Genomic DNA, 21914 nt, shown 5'->3' with positions numbered 1-21914 from the left:
TATGTTAAATCTGACGTACTCGCTCACAAAATGTACATGATGAACTTGACGTACTCACTCACAAAATGTACATGTTCAACTTGACGTACTCACTCACAAAATGTATTCCAAAGGATTTTGTCTTTCTTTCCAGTTTGGGAGTGAGATAGCCAAGTTTAAACATCAATGATATTCTTTAATAATCTTTATTATTGAAATTATAAAATGCTGGAATCTAAGTACAGGTTGCCCAGATGTTTCAGGTACACATGTTACTTTTGCACATATGTTATAAAACATTTAGTTAACAATTTTGGCAATGATCAATTATGATTAGCAATTTTTAAAAATCATTTACAAACAGATGTGATAAATTGAATCAATATTTTAGTGTATAATAAATATAAAATTATATCCATACAAAACTTTTTTAAAATGGAACCTTTATTTGGATGAAAATTAAAACGCCGTATACATATAATAGCTTGAAAAAAGCCCATGATTGCCTGGAGGAAAAACATATGGTGCATACTGAAAGCAATAATAACTCTAAGCTGTAAGCAGTTAATTGAAACCAGTATTTTTTTGTTTTCTGAAATGCATACTGAAACAGCAAAGCATGCTCTACCCATTTTGAAATTGGTGTGTTTCAGATGCTGTACAGGTTTAAGGTATGGCTAAAACGTTCTGGACCAATGCCATATATTTTGCCAGCAGGTGTTTACCTGATATTGTTAGTTTTCTGTAAGTAGGCTTTTAATGTGTTTAATGTTTCATAAAACAGAGGCGGAAGATACCAAAAGGATATTCAAACTTATAAGTTAAAAACAAGCTGACCATGCCATGGGAAAAAAAAACCGGAAAACTACCAAAAAGCAAAACAAACCCCACAAAAATAGCAATGGGATCTTGGGTGCTCCGAAAGGGTAAGTGGATCCTGCTTCACATGTGGCGCCTGTCGTGTTGCTTCATAGAAATTTAAATGTACTTATTTTTTGCTAATTGTCATCAAATTTCTCATCGATTGCAATGTACACAGCGGTTATCAGATCAATAGTTTTTAAACAGAGATAAAGTCAACCACAGAAATAGCAAAAAATCAAATGCGCTAGAGGTACACGAGTATACATCCTTTTTCTTTTTTTTTTGGGGGGGGGGGGGGCGGGGGGGGTGGAGGCAAGGCCAATTTTCCTTGTTGATATAACCCAGAATTAGAAAAAAAAAGCGTTGACATCTTATTAAACCGTTCTAAAGTCGTCTTCAACTTAAAGTCAGGGAATTCAATCTTCAAGGCTCTATTGGACTATGAATGAGATGAAGAACGGTAATGAAAGCGCCGTTCCTTTCCTTTTGTTTTTATCTTATATATAAAAAGATTCACTGTCTCCACGGCTGTTATTCAGTATTTCGAGAAAAATAATCGTGAAAGAACAAGTAAAGGTGGTTAAGTATTGCGATTATATCGTGAAAGATCTGGTATAGGATCGTGAAGGAAATCTTATCGAGACGACACATGCAACGTCATTGAATAATCTAAATGAATGAATTATATTGACAATTATTGAAAAAATGAAACTGTCTGTCAAAATGGTTCAACATTATTTCCAGTATCCGAGAAAAATCAAGGTTAAAAAGTACACCGTTTTTACAAAACTACTAAAAGCATATTACTTGTCGAAATTTCAAAGAAATATAAATGTAAACAAACATTTTTTTTCAAATTTTTAATGCATAAACTACTTTACTCTTAAAAATATCATTCAATATTACTGTTTAAAATAGTTCTAAGAAGTTATTATTTTTTTTAGATTAATCAGAAACTTTGCAAAGAATAGAATATTTGAACAAATTTGATATTTCGGATCGTGAAAGATCGGGTACGGCATTTTGATGATCGTGAAAGATCTGTTGCCGCTTATTCGATATTGCAAAAATCCACGAAAACGATCAAATCTTTCTTTAAACACAGGATAATTTGTAATTAGTATAACACAAGTTAGGATTTCACGATCACTTTTAGTTAAATATCACCAAATTATACTTTTTTCAAAAATAATGTGAACTTTTACAGGTAATAACATACTTTATTTTACTGGACTATTTGACAAACTAAAGATTAAGCTTCAATATATATTGGAATGTGACCATTATAGATACAAAACGTGATTTTTTCTTAATAATTATCATAGGATTCTCTGTCGCCTTTTGTGTTTTCTTAAAACGTACTGCATTCTATAACAACAGTGCACAGTATTATTAAGGAAGTTGAATCATTTTGACAGACATATTTCTTTTTTCTGATTTGTTCAATCTTTTGAAAATACAGTAGATTTTTCACAGATTTTGAAGTAGAATTACAATTAATTGCATTCATGATCCAATACCATGTCGAGTAGGATCTGCTTACCATTCCGGAACACCTGAGATCACCCCCAGTTTTTGGTGGGGTTCGTGTTGATCAGTCTTTAGTTTTCTATGTTGTGTTTTTTGTACTATTGTTTGTCTGTTGGTCTTTTTTTTTTAGCCATGGCGTTGTCAGTTTATTTTTGACTTATGAGTTTGAATGTTCCTCTGGTATCTTTTGTCTCTCCTTTTCACTATCCGATCGCAATGCTTCACCCCCGTTAGTTATTCTTTCACGATTATTTTCCTCGATATACCGCATGACATCCGTGGTCTCCGTCCTTTGTCATTTCATAACTGCCACTATATAGCTTCAACACTATGTAGAGTGTGTTTACCTCACTTATATACTGTGTGACGTCTATAGATAAAAGTGATACATACGTGGTAGTCCACTAAACAGTTTTGCATAGTGGCTATGACTTCATAAAAATAAGAAGATGTGGTATGATTGCTAATGAGACATGTCTCCACCAGAGATCAAATGACGTAGAAGTTAACATTACAGGTCACCGTACGGCCCTCAACAATGAACAAAATCCATACCACATAGTTATCTAAAAAAGGCCCCTAAATGACAAATGTAAAACAATTCAAACGAGAAAACTAACGGCCTGATTTATGTACAAAACAATAAACGAAAAACAAATATAATAGACAGTACCACACGACAATCACTGAATTACAGGCTCTTGACTTGGGACAGGCACATACAGAATGTGGGAAGGTTTAACTTAGAATAAAAATGGAAACAAGGAATGTGTCAAAGAGACAGCAAGCCGACCAAAGAGCAGAAAACAGTCATGGCTAAATATGTTTGACTGTGCCAAACCCTTCCCAAGCATGTGAGAGTGGTGTAACAGTACAACATAAGACGACTATAAAAATCAGTTAAAAGGGCTTAACTCTTCAGATTCAAAAGTCAGACATTAAAACAAATGAAAAACTATATCGTATAAAAGATGACTAAAATGCATTATAATAAGATAAACTACTCGGAAAAAAGGTTTAATCTTATATTCAAATACAACACTTAAAAACCGTAAGACTATATGACTTATATTGTATGAATGTGTTTAACTTTATTATACATTATTGGTTGTTCCTATGTTACACATACATGTTATATTGAATACATAGTGAGGTTGTATTAATGATAAGGATGTTTGCGAATACAAAGTATTCATTAGAAAATGTACAATGCACCAAAGCATACAGAAGAAAAAAGTTCTTATAAAAAAAAGACATGTTTTTGAAACAGAGATTTTAAATGTTAAAATATACAGAATGCCCCATCTTCTCTTCGTATGAATAAGTTCGTTCGCTTTAGCTTAAAGCTTTAAACTATATAAGTTTCATATGCAATGTAAAAGGCATCAAAACATAAGTTCAGTATACAAACAAACGTGTGTGTACCCATACGAAACTTTACATATTTAAGTTAATATAAGTTAACGGCGTTTTTCTCACAGTGATGTTTTACCTCAATTAGCCTGGAAACGTCATGGCGGGTCACATATGTTCAAACTGTTTTTCTTTGTATGTATTCTTGATTATTGTTTTTTTGTTGTTGTCTAAAAAGTAAAATCACAAAAATACTGAACTCCGAGGAAAATTCAAAACGGAAAGTCCTTAATCAAATGGCAAAATCAAAAGCACAAACACATCAAAAGAATGGACAACCACTGTCATATTCCTGACTTGATACAGGCATTTTCTTATGTAGAAAATGGTGGAGTAAACCTGGTTTTATAGCGCTAAACCTCTTACTTGTATGACAGTCGCATCAAATTCCATTATATTGACAACGATGCGTGAATAAAACAAACAGACATCAAAAGGTAAAAATGACAAAATAGTGGTACAGTAGTCAACACCGTGTCACAATCTTAATCACAACTAAAACAATGTCTTATATTGTAATATGCTCTTTGTGATCCCATTTGATGGAAAATAAACCATCTTCCTATGTTTTCTCAATGTTATCTGTTTAGTTTAATATAATTAAATTTCACATCTTAACATTAAAGGTTATAACAATATAAAATTTCATTGGGTTAAATAAACATAAAGAAAATTCTGCCAATGTGCTTTTCCACATGGTTTTATGTAGAACCATTGTCGGAAATTTATGGTAGTTTTATATATTGGTGAAATTAAGATGACTAGTAAAAACAAAAACAGAGGACTCTCACTTGGTCATGTCTTTCGTGCGGAGTTCCATTGAAGCAAATCAAATCAATGAATCGATCAATAAAATTGATAATGGAAATGGGGAATGTGTCAAAGTGACAACAACCCGACCAAAGAGCAGAAAACAGATGAAGGCCACCAATGGGTCTTCAATACAGCGAGAAAATCCCGCACCCGGAGTTGGGCTTCAGCTGGCCCCTTAACAAAAATGTGTCCTAGTTCAAAGACTACTCTATCATAATTTTACTGTATTAACATTGTAGTTATTGCATGAATATCGTCGATATGTTGATAATCTTGTTTTGTTTGTGGGACCTTCTTAATTACTCAATCATTCATAATGTTATTTTTACCAACGTTTTACGTTATTACAAGTGAAAAACAACTTTGTTCTCAGGAAGTGATTTTACACCAAGGTGTGTGTAGGGAAGTAGCATTCAAATACATTTTCAACCCAATTAAGTTCTTGTCCGAAGTCAGGAGCCTTTTATTCTGTTGTCGGTGTCTGTCTAGGATGGGGAGGGATGGAAAGTGGCAAACGGACCATGCTGACAATATAGTTCCATTCCTTATATCATTACTACCCTAATTTTATAATAAGAAAATTGTATATAAATTCAAAAAAAAGCTCCTACATAAAAAGGCACAATGAGCTATAATTTCTTGTGTAAACTGCTATGTTTGCTTGTGTATACAGCTATATTTTTTCGTGTAGAAAGCTATATTTTCTAGTGTATGTTTCTTTACAGTTTGTTACCAAGATTATATATTAACAGATGGATGGTCAACTGATGTCAACTATAAGGTATGATCAGAAAGGTCAACGTTTATGCAATTACTGTGACTATATTTATTTTCTTGGGTACCAATTTTGGTGGCTTGAAGAAAAATTCTATTACGATACTTGATTTTATGGTTTTGTAAAAGTTTTCATATAATCCTATGATAAATTTATATTTGTTGACCATTTGAACTTGTGGTTCATCTATACTAACGAAATCTACGAAATTGTATCGAATATTGAATCAACAGTAGTCTATAAACATAAAAATAAGTAGATGAGGTATGATTGCCAAGGAGACAACTATCCACCAAAGTTCAAATGAAGTGGAGGTAATCAATTATAGGCAAACGTACGGCCTTCAACAATGAGAAAAACGCATACCGTATAGTCGACTATAAAAGGCTCAACCCTCCTCCTAACCTGGAACAGTGGTGTAACAGTATAACATAAGAACAAACTATAAAAATCTGTTGAAAAAGGCTTAACTCATCAGATAGATACAAATAGAAATACAACTAACAAAAACACAGAGTGGACGTGGATGGGAACTTATACATCCCCACAACAAAAAGACATTAAGTGCAGATCTGAGAGTACTCGCAGTTACTGGCAGCTAATTCAAAGCCAATAACAACTACATGTAATAAAAAAAAATCATGTATCTAAGACTAAAATATCAATCAGTACACATCCAACATCCAATTGATTAAGTGTAAAGACGTCATTAACAGTCTGAGAAAAACATGACTTTGTGCAATGCCAAACTATAGGTAGCGACAAATTGTAGTACAGTGAAAGAAAATATGTGTAATACAATGCGATAATAAAAGAAATATAGGAAGTATGAAGCTTCACGTCATCAAAATATTGTTTTTGCGAAAAATAATAAAAAAAGAGAACTATCATTTTATTACTCCCTACATTCACTGTCGTTTTCTTATCTTATAATACTTAGCGAAATCCCAAGATACCTAGTATACCAAATCACAGCGTCAAGTTTATAATCACAATGGTCGAATATACGTACTAATAATACAATAAACCAACCAACATTATCATAAGGAATATAGTACAGAGATGAACGAGAAATACGTCAACTCGATTATATGAACCAACGACAACCACTGAACGGCAGGCTCCTGGGACTGCAGACTTAGGACAGGCACATAAAGATTGTGGCGGTTTTTAACTTGTTTGTGAGCGCTCAATCCTCCCCGTAACCTGGGACAGTGGTGTTACAGCACAACATAAGAACAAACTATAAAAATCAGTTGAAAATGGCTTAAATTATCAGATCGATACAATGCATAGACACATCTAACAAAAGCACAGACCGGACATGGCAGGGTATTTATACTTATCTTACAACAAAAGACACAAAGTACAGATCTGAGAGTACTTGCAGTTACTGACAGCTAGTTCAAAGCCAAAACAAGCTAATAAAAGAAATCATGTATGTAAAACTAATATATCAACCAGTACACATCCAACATCCAATGGATTTAGTGTAAAGACATGATAAACAGTCAGAGAAAAACATGACCTTGTACAATGCCAAATTATAGGTATCGACAGATTGTAGTACCGTGAGAGTAACAATACTATTTAGTATGATTTTAATTTACTGATAACAAAATCAATATTTATACCAATAAAGACAATACTCAAAGATCTAATTATAGTGTTGAATTGGTAACCTTTTATAGTGCCTAACAAGATTTTGTGAGGTAGACGAAATTGACCTTAAAACGATCGTATTGAATTTTGATGTTTAAAAATAGGCAGATCGGACATATTTTGACTTTATTTACTGACTACTTTTGTTTGGGATTAATTGTAATTATAACATTATAATGAGATTGAAAAATGTTTATCTTTTCTTTTTGTTGAGATAAACAATAATTTTACCTGGCGTAGCCGTGCGTAAAATGTATTTCGGCATTTCTCTTCGAAAAATGACTTGTGTAATGGAATAAAACGTCTAATTTATAAATTTTCTCTTTTTTTCTCCGGAATAGACTATTAAAAAATAACTTATATACTCTATATGTGAAAAATTTTGTGAAAATATAAGAAGTGGCAATTCTTACCTTTCATGCCTTCAGTTTCATTGATAAAAAATAATATGGACTCGTACAGTGTCCAGTTTGAAGGTCATTTAAGTTACTGTACACATTCATGCATGTTCTGATTTAATCAACACACGTGTATGCAAAAACTAAACATTTTGAAGGTAAACTAATAATAACTTAATCCAATCAAATTGCGTAAGATTCAAAAACAATGACCGGTCTACATCAAAATAAGTAATAGGGGTAAACTGGGTAGGGAGAAAATGACAGATATTTTAAATTATTTTTTTGCAATAACGAATAAAAATTTGTCAACCAAATGTTTTACAATAATTTCAAAAACATGTCGATCTGTATTGGTATAGTTTTCGGAACTTTCATTTGCGTATTTAAGGCAATAGAAAGTTTGGGCGTCAAAAGTCTACATAATTATTGACTTTATACAGAAAATACGCCCTTTTTAAACATTTAATGTTTTGCAAATAACAATGGACACAAAGTAAAATCATTTCTTAAAACACTGCAAAAAAAAATCATTCTGATTGGTATAGTGGTATTGTCATAAAGTGCGTTGAAACGAACCGTAGTATAGCAACTATCGAATTCCCTCACAAAATGTTATTACGCACTATAGAATAAGTTTATTCAAAGGATTGATACCCGGATCGTATATAAATGTCTGGGATCGGTAAACAACATCACCGTATGAGTACAGTTTCAAGTTCAGAAAAGATACAAAATTGCTGATAGCAACTATATGACAATTTACTGTTTATTGTAATCTCATTCAAGCCTCAAGCTGGATGAAATTCTGCTTTGTATCAAATCCCTGCAGACAGAGTCATACTTCTCAATAGATATTTATATTTGGTATAAACTTTGACCAATATAATTATAACAATGTTTATATCTTAGCTGCAAAAATGTTTTAGTTATAACAAAATTTCATTCATTGAATTCTGATATATCACTGTAAACATGGGTTTATACAACCAACTGAGAAACAAAACAGAACATCAGCATGAATCAAAGGGAATGACAATGGGCAGGGTACGATAAGAGCCTCATTTGGCCTAATTTTTTACCTAAATTTGAATTTTAGATTTAAGGTTTCCATTTTTGTCTGATTTAAAGCTGAGGTAAAACAAAATAGAAAAAACAGGAATGTTTCCATCCATGACGTCACAATAAATGCAGTTGTGATGTCATGGATATTCCCTTCTTCATGTTTTTTCTTGGAAAATACATAGATTTTGGTCAACCAACTAAATAATTTACCACTTTGTTTATTCCAATATGACCAACACATTTCATATAAATATTTTTGTTGTTGCAAATATGTGTAAAAATCTACAATTGTTAATTTTGTAGATAAATTGGATCTATGCTAATTTTTTACCATACAATCTCAATGAATATTTGTAATATCTCAAAATCTTACAGTTTATCCTGATCACATACTAACAATTATCTTTAAGCCAAAATTACCTGATTTTGTAATACTTCATTTTTTAGCTCAAATAGCGCCTTAAGCTCACCTCCTTTATCATAAACTTTGGTATGAAGAAACCAAGAGAAATTATAATCATTTTTTAAAAGGACATCGGTCACTATTATATGATTTAGTAAGAGCAAGTATAGGTGGAGAATTTAATTTATGTTAAGAAAAATCAAGATTTTTTTTTAAAGAAAATGTCTGCAGGGTTTGTTAAATATAGATTCTTACATCGGTATCAGTGGATTATAGGATTTATCCTATCGAGATAGTTAAATTATCGAATTTTAAAGTCCGAGCCTCCATTTCAACTATCTAGATTGGATAAATCCGATAATCCACGAGTAACTATGTAAGAATCTGTTTCTCTAATGATTATCAAATAAATTTTCATTTTTGATAAACGAAAATCCCTTTCGAGTGCATTCCACATTCCACAAAGTTGTCAATTTTTATAACACCTGTTAGTATATTTCGATTCATTCAGTGAGCTGATAAAAGAGAGGCGAAATCTTAAGATACCAAAGGAACATTCAATCTCGCAAGTCGAAAATAAACTGACAACGCCATGGCTAAAAAAGGAAAAAACGACACACAGACGAACAACAGCACACAAAACACAACATAGAAAACCAAAGTCTGAGCAACACGAACCCAACCAAACACTGGGGGCGATATCAGGTGCTCCGGATGGGTAAGCAGATTCTGCTCCACATGTGGCACCCGTCGTGTTGCTCATTTTAGTACACATCCGGTGATAAGTCTAATTCGGAAGGTCACATTCGGGAAAAAGTTACGACAATTGGAACATAACCGTCGTCATCTATAAAACAGATATTTCATAACGGTCAACCAACTCGTGATGGCGTCCGTAAAATATGCAAAGGGATGATGTCAACTTCACCACTTGGAACTCTTGGTTTAGTACCTCTTGTGAGCAGCAAATCTCTATCAAGGATAAAGGTTGTGACCCTTAATCTCAACCAATCATCTTCTGAGATCATCGGAAACCACACGTTGATTAAATTGTTTTATGCAATGGGTTCAGAAAGGGTTAAATTGTCAAAGAATTAGAAGAAAACATCTATCAAGTGGTGTTTTGTTGACTTGAGGACGTCAGTATGCTGTTACTATATGAAATATATCACAATAAGATATCATCTCTTGATCAAAAATAGTAAACTTCTTTTGTTTAAGCATATAAAAACTGAATATAAACAACAATTTTATTTGACATTCCCAAATGTTGTTACTAAGAAGACTTATAAGTATGCAAATTTAGAATTAGTGATCATTCCCTCGCTATTGAAACTGGAAGATATAAAATAGTCCACGACCTCAAAGACTTTGTAATAAGTGCACAGTTCTGGATGATGAATCCCATTTCGTTTTATTATGTAAAATAAATAATGATTCAAGACATGTCTTTTTTAACGATTTAAAAACCCAATACAAAGATTTTTCTGATAATAAAATGAAACATATTCTAAATCGAACTACTAGTCAGCAAGTGAAATCTGTAGGCTCCTGTATTTAACAGTCTATGGAACTGAGGACATGAGGCACTTGAGGTCATTTGTTGTGTTGTGTGTTTGATATTTTGTTTTATTTTTATGTAAATGTAAATTTCATCATTATATTGTTGGTTATACATGTAATTGTTATTATGCATTTGACCCTCTTATGGGTGTAATTTGTGCTCAATAAAGGTATTATATTTAAATATTACCTGTCTGATATTTTTATTTTCAGGAGCCTATACCTCCAAATCTGTTGGAAGAATCAGAGGAGTATTCAAGTCGAAATCAAAGCAAGGAAATAACATTTGTTACAGCTTATTTTAATCTTGGAAAAATCGTGAAAGGTCCTTTCAAAACATTCAATACACATACATATTACAGGTGGATGAAAAATTACGCTTTTGTGTACAACGACATTATTCTCTACACTGATTTAGAGGATTTAGCAATAAAATTTAAATTAGAACGATCTCATTTTCCAGATCATATGACCAGAATATTTTTAAGAAAGCAAAATGAATTTTGGGCATTTGGATTAAAACCAAAAATTGAGAAAATTTACAATCAATCAGACTATCCAAAATGGTATCCGAATACAGTCATGGCTTCATATTCGTGTGCCATGCACGTAAAGTATGATCTTATTCAGAAGGTGATAAAAGAAAAATTAGTAAACACAAAATATTTAGCATGGATAGACTTAGGTTATTTTAGAGGCAATGAAAAAGGTATTTTTTCATTAAAACCTCCACAAAATATCAAAGACGATCATATAGCATTTGTACAGATTGATAAATACGTCGACATGACGCCAAAACAAATCATGTTTAGTAATAGTGTATTTTTAGCAGGTGGATTATTCATTGGTAGACCTCAGTACTTACTTCTTTTGGTTGAAGATTATAAAAAAGCAGTTGAAGGATTGATTGCAATGAATATAATGAACACAGACCAGCAGGTACTTTATTGTATGTACTCGCTGAAATCTCCATTCCAATCTAGAGTACCGATCCAGAGATATTACAGCCAGAGCCGCTTTTTATGGTTCTATCTTGGTGACCTCTGTAGCGAAAATAGTTTATTTTTAATGAGAAAAAAGACAAAATTACGAGAATTTATAGCAAGTAGTATATTTTTGTAATGTAACTAATGATTATGACATTGTTAACATTGTTTAATCACTATTGTTTTAGGAATTGGCTTATTCAGTACAGCATTTGTTTGTGGTACATTTTAAAGGTTGATTACTAGCAATGGATATTCAGCCAATGATGGAAGGCTATTTTTAATTCAAGAAATTTATTAATACTCAGATATTCAACTTACAAAATAATGAGTATGTGTATGACCATAAAGAAAATTTCAAAAATTGTGCATGAATTTGGTGTATGTTCTAAAAATATCAATGATGTCATTGTTAAAGTAAAAAATATACTAGTATTTATGCTCCTCCATTGACATCCTGTAGAAATAACTATATACACTTAACATATCTACTATTTTGTATTCATGCAGCAAGCTCTGTTCGCTTCTCTTTTAAATAAAAAACCAAACATCTTATTGGCAAAATTTGTGCCACCATTTGTGGCGCTATTTTATTTCTACTTTCATATTTATTTACAACAACTATAATGATAAGCAAGATGGAGACCAAAAATTTCCCCCCTTACAGAGACATACATATGAATTTAATAAAAGTAACAGATATAAGATAAACAATATACCTATATAAAACTAAAATGTTGCATTGTACTCAAGATCCATTAACTAAACAAAGTAACTTAATAACATGAATTTTCTAAAAAAAAATATTTTCATAAACTTCCTTGCGAGTTTTAGTAGTTTAAAAGGGTGGTGGTTAGGGAAGAGGTAGAAATTAAGAAAATCAAAATTAATTGAATAATCCTTTGAGCAAAATTGTCAAGTGCTTCAAGATCAGCAAGAAATGCGTGCGCATAAAACTTATCAATATTCATTACCTAAGACAATAGCCCAAACAACATCGGATTGCACATTACACAAATGCTCTGTTCTTCGCATAAATGTGTTATTTATTTCATTCATAACCCTATTTTAAAATCGGACTTATCTTCCTTTGTCCATAACTGAAGTTGTAGAACCAACTACAATAATGGAAACAAGAAAATATGTCATCTCCAATCCATAATATTGCCTTCCATGCAATGATTAATTTTTAGTTGCCACTTTAAAATAAATGCAATATTTACCCTGCAGCAACCTTATGAAAAAGGGGCAAAAAACAATACTATTCTTACTATTACTTTGTATACCTTGCTTATTTCTTGACCAATTTCAATGCGGTTTAATTCAAAGTCTTGAATTCTTCGGGTTCTTTAATATGCTGAATATAACCGTGTAACTTAGATTTTTTATTTTGGGCCCAGTGTTCAAATTTGCTCACATTAAGGTCCAAAAGGTCCAAAATTAAACTTAGTTTGATTTTAACAAAAATTGAATTCAAAGAGTTTTTTTATATGTTAAATCTAGGCATGTATTTAGATTTTTCATTTTTGGGCCAGTTTTCAAGTTGGTCCTAATCTGGGTTCAAAATTAAACTTTTGTTTTTATCTCAAGTCTTTTGGTCGGATTGACGGACTGAATGGAGCGGTTACTAGACCTGTTTACACCGTTGGCGACGTAGATAATAACAGAAACTTTTCAAGGGAAAGATTTGATTGGATGCTGAAAGGTCACTGAAAATGACCTTTTATGGAGTAATTCGATTTTTATCAAATTGAGAAAATTGGTACCAATTTTCATTATCTTGATTTGTTACTTGTAAAATGGTTCGCAATTATTCTTTAAAAGGTTTCTCACTTACCACAATCAAAGATTATTCGATACACATTTATGGTCTCGCGGGAGTCGGTATTAAAAGTTGAATAATGCTGCACAGTCTTCGAACTGAATGCTTTCTTACCACCTGCTTGGACGATGTTACTGACACCATAATAGTTAACGACGATTGGGTGGGCAAAGTCGAAAACCTAGTAATTGTCTTTCAATCCTGCAGAATGTCGGGTGTGAATTCTTTAATATATACATGATATAGTTATCTTAAAATCGTCATGATTATCAATCGTGCTTATCTGTACACAGGATAAAAATAGTAAACACATATCTTTATATAGCCAACGCTCCTGCAAATTTGTAATTTTTAAAAACGCACAAAAGTCATGTGATTATTCCACATTTTATCCAGTCGTTTAGTGTTTAGAGTTATCAAAATTGTAACGTATATGAACAAAGGAACACACCGCGCATACTTTTGTCTTATAAGTTAGATAACCAAAAGGCAACACATAAATTGAAAAACGAAGATATCCAAATCAGTTTTATTTTCTGTTATATATAGTATTGATTAACATGGATATCTTAAACAAAGGGTTGAACTCTCTACCAAGATAGCAGAAGTTGAAGAACGGAAGACGAAAAAAAAAAGTCAAAGGGGAAATAAGATGAAAAAAGGCCTCTCAGACCATCAGCAATTATACATGTTGTTCACATATTTCAAGCGATGCTTAATTTCTGTGTATAACTAAAGGAAGATGTGAAGTATATATAAGTAATTAAGACAGCAACCCAATTAAACGACACATAGTACGTTGTCTTCTACAATGGGCATATCACTGCATTATCCTACATGATATCTACAATGGACATATCATTACAATATCCTACATGATATCTACAATGGGCATATCATTACATTATCCTACATGATATCTACAATGGGCATATCATTAGAATATCCTACATGATATCTACAATGGACATATTACAATATCCTACATGATATCTACAATGGACATATCATTGCAATATCCTACATGATATATTCAATGGACATATCATTACAATATCCTACATGATATCTACAATGGACATATCATTACAATATCCTACATGATATCTACAATGGACATATCATTACATTATCCTACATGATATCTACTATGGCCATATCATTACAATATCCTACATGATATCTACAATGGACATATCATTACAATATCCTACATGATATCTACAATGGACATATCATTACAATATCCTACATGAAATCTACAATGAGCAAATCATTACAATATCCTACATGATATCTACAATGAACATATCATTACAATATCCTACATGATATCCACAATGGGCATATCATGACACTATCCTACATAATATCTACAATGGACATATCATTACAATATCTTACATGATATCTACAATGGGCATAGCATTACAATATCCTACAAGATATCTACAATGGGCATATCATTACATTATACTACATAATATCTTCAACAACAACAAAATTTGCCTAAACCAGATTAAATCCACAATTTTCTACATAAGGAAATACCTGTACCAAGTCAGGAATATGACAGTTGTTTTCCATTCGTTTGATGTGTTTGAGCTTTTAATTTTGCCATTTGATAAGAAACTTTCCGATTTGAATTTTCCTTGGAGTTCGGTATTTTTGTTATTTTACTTTTTTATGCAGATAATTACGAAATACCTTCATCTCCCCCTTCCTCCCCCTTTTTTCGTCTAGTGTTTATACATTCCCCCTAAAAAAGAAGATGAAAAATCTTAAAAATTGTTTTATCCTTTTAACTTTTGTAATCCACTACAATTTATATACAAAGCTATTCAGGACGAATTAAACTACAATGCAAAGGAAATTCATTTTCACTTTTCATCAGCTATGAGACTGCTAGCTTTTAAAAAAAAGCCCCGATATTCCACATCCCAATAGGCCGACACCCCACTAGTCCGACACCTCATTGGTCCGACATCCCAATGGTTGGACAACCCATTCGTCCGACATCGTAATTAAAAAATATATCTTTATTTTTATATTAGAAAGCCAAATAAAAGGTTCGTTTAATATTAAGAGAAAGACCTTGTACCTCGTGGAAACACGTGAATCAAGTTACCAAGATATGTTTGTTTATTAGTGCTAAAGTAGCAGAATTTCATCACCATGTAACTTAAAGAACAAAATACTTTTTAAAGAGTAGTCGAACTTTGTTGATATCTCTGGATACACTATCTCTCTCCAAAAACAAAATCCTTTGTAAAGAGTAGTCGAATTGTTTAGATATCTCTGGATACACTATCTCTCTCCAAAAACAAAATCCTTTGTAAAGAGTAGTCGAATTGTTTAGATATCTCTGGATACACTATCTATCTCAAAGAACAAAATCCTTTGTAAAGAGTAGTCGAATTGTTTAGATATCTCTGGATACACTATCTCTCAAAGAACAAAATCCTTTGTAAAGAGTAGTCGAATTGTTTAGATATCTCTGGATACACTATCTCTCTCAAAGAACAAAATCCTTTGTAAAGAGTAGTCGAATTGTTTAGATATCTCTGGATACACTATCTCTCTCCAAAAACAAAATCCTTTGTAAAGAGTAGTCGAATTGTTTAGATATCTCTGGATACACTATCTCTCTCCTAAAACAAAATCCTTTGTAAAGAGTAGTCGAATTGTTTAGATATCTCTGGATACACTATCTCTCTCCTAAAACAAAATCCTTTGTAAAGAGTAGTCGAATTGTTTAGATATCTCTGGATACACTATCTCTCTCCAAAAACAAAATCCTTTGTAAAGAGAAGTCGAATTGTTTAGATATCTCTGGATACACTATCTTTCTCAAAGAACAAAATACTTTGTAAAGAGTAGTCGAATTGTGTAGATATCTCTGGATACACTATCTATCTCAAAGAACAAAATCCTTTGTAAAAAGTAATCGAATTATTTAGATATGTCTGCATACACTATCTATCTCATAGAACAACATCCTTTTTAAAGAGTAGTCGAATAGTTTAGATATCTTCGGATACACTATCTCTCTCCAAAAACAAAATCCTTTGTAAAGAGTAGTCGAATTGTTTAGATATCTCTGGATACACTATCTCTCTCCAAAATCCTTTGTAAAGAGTAGTCGAATTGTTTAGATATCTCTGGATACACTATCTCTCTCCAAAAACAAAATCCTTTGTAAAGAGTAGTCGAATTGTTTAGATATCTCTGGATACAATATCTCTCTCCAAAAACAAAATCCTTTGTAAAGAGTAGTCGAATTGTTTAGATATCTCTGGATACACTATCTTTCTCAAAGAACATGATACTTTGTAAAGAGTAGTCGAATTGTGTAGATCTCTGGATACACTATCTATCTCAAAGAACAAAATCCTTTGTAAAGAGTAGTCGAATTGTTTAGATATCTCTGGATACACTATCTCTCTCACAGAACAAAATCCTTTGTAAAGAGTAGACAAATTATTTAGATATGTCTGCATACACTATCTATCTCATAGAACAACATTCTTTTTAAAGAGTAGTCGAATAGTTTAGATATCTTCGGATACACTATCTCTCTCCAAAAACAAAATCCTTTGCAAAGAGTAGTCGAATTGTGTAGATATCTCTGGATACACTATCTATCTCAAAGAACAAAATCCTTTGTAAAGAGTAGTCGAATTGTTTAGATATCTCTGGATACACTATCTCTCAAAGAACAAAATCCTTTGTAAAGAGTAGTCGAATTGTTTAGATATCTCTGGATACACTATCTCTCTCAAAGAACAAAATCCTTTGTAAAGAGTAGTCGAATAGGTTAGATATCTTCGGATACACTATCTCTCTCCAAAAACAAAATCCTTTGTAAAGAGTAGTCGAATTATTTAGATATGTCTGCATACACTATCTATCTCATAGAACAACATCCTTTTTAAAGAGTAGTCGAATACTAGTAGTTTATATATCTTCGGATACACTTTCTCTCTCAAAGAACAAAATCCTTTGTAAAGAGTAGTCTAATTGTTTAGATATTTCTGGATACATTATCTTTCAAAGAACAGAATCCTTTGTAAAGAGTAGTCGAATTGTGTAGATATCTCGGATACACTATCTCTCGAATACAGGTGAAAGCGGCCGCAGTTAGAAAATAAAAGAACCAGTGAAGCTTTGCTGCTTACACGATTACATGTGAGAAATAAAACAGGCAAGTTTTTCTGGTATAACTCAAGCGATAAAGAGTAATAAGGTTAACTCAATTCAATATATTTTATTTCATTAACACCAGTCTAGTATGTCTTTTTGGGCACCTATATTTAAAAAAGGGTGAAATTAGGATAGAACACTTGTCTTGCTGTCTTCCGCCGTAATTTTGCTCTTTTTCAAACAGGTAAAGTGATTCAATGATTAAAGTAATACTTCTCAGTGTATGAAGCGTTCGCCGTAAGGAATCTATTAACTTCTAGTATATGAGTTTACAAAATATGTTCTTGAAAATTGTAAAAGGCAAAAATAACAATACAAAAGGGTTATCATTTAAATAATTTCATAAATCCTCGACATGACAAACATTATTGAAGTTTTGTATGAAATAAGTATGTTTGTTGAAAAAACTTCAGATCCAGACGGACTGACCACTATTTATTTCTCTAATAGCTTATAGTATGTAGCAGGAACATACCAATTACTCATCGTATGTATGAAGCTAGAGCAGACAAGCTAAAGGGAGAACTGAAGTTGATTATTGATTGTTTTACGTCTAGTGGCGAATATTTCATTCATGTTCAGGAGTAGAACTAAATTACAATAAATACAATAGGTATGACCTGTAAAAGGAGGCGACAGGAATAAAAAGCGAGACATTTTAGATGTCACTGGAAAGTGAGAATATATTGGATAGGGAAAAACATTTAGCTCTACAACAGGTCACCTACGGGTGCTTAGGGTTCTTAAAGTGCAACGAGTTTGGTACTCTCTTTAAACGAGGCATCGGATTTAACGTCCCTATTCTGACCGGCTGCGAATCGAAACATCCAAAAGTACAGCCAATTAGACGTCCCACTTTGGCATGAAAGATTTATACTGTCGGTCTAAAGAAAACCAAGAGATGTCCTTATTTCTATACACTAGTCATTCTTGGGGTCAGAAAGAACTAATAAGAACATCAAATGATATCAAGCAATTGTCTTGTCCTATTTATATGGATTTTCTAGTCAAGAACTCAGGTCTACTGATTATATTGTATTACTTCCATATACAACCGCATTAGTGGTGTCGTTCTGGTCCCGCGTAGTACAGGAGGACGTCAGACGATCTCTGGTTAGTTAAAACAAACGACTTACTAGATATTTGCTATTTCTATGGCAAGCAAACGCAATTTAGAAGCAACAGCAAAGACTGGTCTGTTCAAAGTGGATATAATATGCCCGTTATAAGAAGCAAGTTAAAATGTATTGAGTTTGTTAAATTTCTGTAAACATACAAACTTTCATTTCATTCCTGTGTCATTGTCCTAGTGTGTTGTAACAGAATTATTTGCAAACATTGTTTTTGCTTATACATTATATACGCTGTTCATTCGTTTACAATGTTGACCGATAATCAATTTATTTATCTATTGTATTGGGTCTTTATTATGTGTGTTTTGTAACTAGTCATTTTTCGGATCTATGTATCCGGGATCGATTACTCCATGTTTTGCCCGTTAGCATAGGGAACCAGCAATAATGTAATGTTTCTCCATTAGCTCATTACTGTCTATAACTAAGTCTATTTAATGTTCACATGTTTAATGTTTATAGATCTTCATATAACAGTACATGTATAATATATATAAAGGTTCACAATTATAATTTCCAATTAACATTCGTGCAAACACCTTGTTACTTCAACTGTTTCGGTACTTTTACATCCCTCGGATTTCAAATGTTTGGCTTTGAGCGTTCCTGATGAAGGTAAATCCAGAAAAGCGCATCGGACGCATGAAATTATTAAACGTGTTGTTTTTAATTTTTTTCAAGCTACTCCTTACCAATATAAAGTTTCTCACAAGATCGTGCTATTAACATCTGTTCTTAATTTAGACTAAACATTGCTTTATGGTCTTAGCATATTTTGATAAACTTATCAATGTTATTGCAACTCTACTGTGCAACCCATATTCCGTATAAAATGTCACATTAATCAAGATAAAAGATCATTAAACTGATTAAGTATTGACCATCATCTCTTTGATGTAACTGACCACGCCACACTATTATAGAGATTTGTTCAATATTACACTGAAAACTATTTATTTGTCATGGCTACTATTTTGTTATGTTATTTTCTAGTCCGAAAATGGGCGTGTCCTGATGCAAAAGAGAGGCGAAAGAAACAAAAAAAAATAACAAAAATACTGCACTCCAAGATAATAAAAAGGACATTCAAAATCGAAAACAAACTGATTACCCTATGACAAAAAACGAAAAACAAAGTCTATTACGTTATATTTCTATACGTATTTATTTTAAATAGATTGACTTGCAATTTAAATGTTATAATTCAAATATGCACATAAGACTGCTAAGAAAAATAGACACGAGTACAGGGAAAATTGCCTATAGTTTTTTTTATATATATATAGAAAATTTTCCCTACAGATGATTTATAGACTTATCGAAAATTTTCAAAAATTATCAACTTTTTGTAAAGATAACGATTTGAAATAACTGTTATTTATGTTCTCTTATTACCTTAACATTGTGACAAATATGTTTGTACTGAATATAGGGTGAAATTACAATCATGTGAAAAACAAATAGGTTTTATTTCTTTAAAACAAAACAAACAAACAAAAATGATGAATTACTACAATGTTCTTGCTACACAATTATATGTAAATATTTTAATCGATGATTGTTAATGGGTTTTATATCAATTAATTAATTCATTATATTGTTGGTTTTTATGTCTTCAACTAATTTAGTCAGCACTATATAAAAACAACACGATTTCATAAAAACAACATAATAATCATTTGAACTTTTAATGAAACTTCCCAATATTCACGAACCACAGGAGAAAATTATATCTTATATGTATCCTCCCACTAAAATATTCGTTTGTTGACAATGTAGAACGCATATATCCCATCAAACTTGACATAAAGGATACAACAGATACAGTTACGTCTGACCCGTATCTTGTCTTCCATCTTAAAATTGACAATGACATAATATTCTAGTTAGTATGTTCAATGTTATTTTGGCAAAACAACAGCTGCAGTAGTGTGTCATGAAAATAATCTGAATTGTTTTTAAAGAATTTCAACATGTTTAATACATTTAAGAAAAACACAGTCACTTAACTGTAATGAAAACCGATGACCCAGATAGGTTTTTTTTGAAAGAATATTATGTGGAAAAATTAATGTTTACTCGGTGGCTTTTTCATTTCTATAATTCAATGCAATGAACTGGATAGAGATCACTTCTTCTGCTACAGTGAAGATGATCGTATAGCAAGGTAAGGTAAAATTTTGAAAAGCATAAACAGTCTGTTATATACTAGTTTGAGAGAAGATTAGGGCAGTATCAAATCTCATGATTTATTTACTTCACAAGAATGTAGTTTATATCAAACATTTTCCACAGTACGAAAAAATTAAATGTCATAGGGATTTTTAAGTAACACGTATAGATATATAACCATGGATGACATTAGAAATGTTTTTCTTTAGCAGGGAACTAATTTTATTTGTTAATTTTTATATTTGCTCACTTCCAAAATTGTTTCACTGACCAGTATAAAACTACCCACCTTACAGCTATCTAAATTGCAGTCGCCTATTTTATCGAACTATATTCAAAGGTTTTATAAATCAATTAATTTGCCTTCCAAATAATATCTATATATGCAAGTAAGGTTTGGTAACATTAAAACGTTTAAACCTACTGCAATTGTTTGCACCTGTCCTAAGTCAGGAATCTGATGTTCAGTAGTTGTCGTTTGTTGATATGGAATATGACAGTTGTTTTCCATTCGTTTGATGTGTTTGAGCTTTTAATTTTGCCATTTGATAAGAAACTTTCCGATTTGAATTTTCCTTGGAGTTCGGTATTTTTGTTATTTTACTTTTTTATGCAGATAATTACGAAATACCTTCATCTCCCCCTTCCTCCCCCTTTTTTCGTCTAGTGTTTATACATTCCCCCTAAAAAAGAAGATGAAAAATCTTAAAAATTGTTTTATCCTTTTAACTTTTGTAATCCACTACAATTTATATACAAAGCTATTCAGGACGAATTAAACTACAATGCAAAGGAATTTCATTTTCACTTTTCATCAGCTATGAGACTGCTAGCTTTTAAAAAAAAGCCCCGATATTCCACATCCCAATAGGCCGACACCCCACTAGTCCGACAACTCATTGGTCCGACATCCCAATGGTTGGACAACCCATTCGTCCGACATCGTAATTAAAAAATATATCTTTATTTTTATATTAGAAAGCCAAATAAAAGGTTCGTTTAATATTAAGAGAAAGACCTTGTACCTCGTGGAAACACGTGAATCAAGTTACCAAGATATGTTTGTTTATTAGTGCTAAAGTAGCAGAATTTCATCACCATGTAACTCAAAGAACAAAATACTTTTTAAAGAG

General features: G+C 32.0%; 2 protein-coding genes across 3 annotated transcripts in view; both read left to right on the top strand.

The window, feature by feature from the left end:
• LOC127709996 (uncharacterized) overlaps positions 1 to 12101 on the top strand; it is a 64247-nt gene extending 52146 nt beyond the window's left edge. For both annotated transcript variants that reach the window (XM_052215705.1, XM_052215704.1), the window contains exons 2-4: positions 633 to 723; positions 5325 to 5380; positions 10679 to 12101. In XM_052215705.1, the coding sequence (XP_052071665.1) occupies positions 633 to 723; positions 5325 to 5380; positions 10679 to 11587 (1056 nt within the window). In that variant the 3' untranslated portion in view covers positions 11588 to 12101. The remainder of the gene's footprint in view (positions 1 to 632; positions 724 to 5324; positions 5381 to 10678) is intronic.
• An 8541-nt stretch (positions 12102 to 20642) lies between these two features.
• The window catches only part of LOC127709991 (E3 ubiquitin-protein ligase DZIP3-like), a 43239-nt gene continuing 41967 nt past the window's right edge, over positions 20643 to 21914 (top strand). The window contains exon 1 of the transcript XR_007985893.1: positions 20643 to 20776. The gene's annotated coding sequence lies outside the window, so the exon portion shown is untranslated. The remainder of the gene's footprint in view (positions 20777 to 21914) is intronic.

The sequence above is a fragment of the Mytilus californianus genome, unplaced genomic scaffold (assembly GCF_021869535.1).
Source record: "Mytilus californianus isolate M0D057914Y unplaced genomic scaffold, xbMytCali1.0.p SCAF_7, whole genome shotgun sequence".
NCBI lineage: Eukaryota > Metazoa > Mollusca > Bivalvia > Mytilida > Mytilidae > Mytilus > Mytilus californianus.
This window is presented reverse-complemented; position numbering and strand designations above follow the sequence as displayed.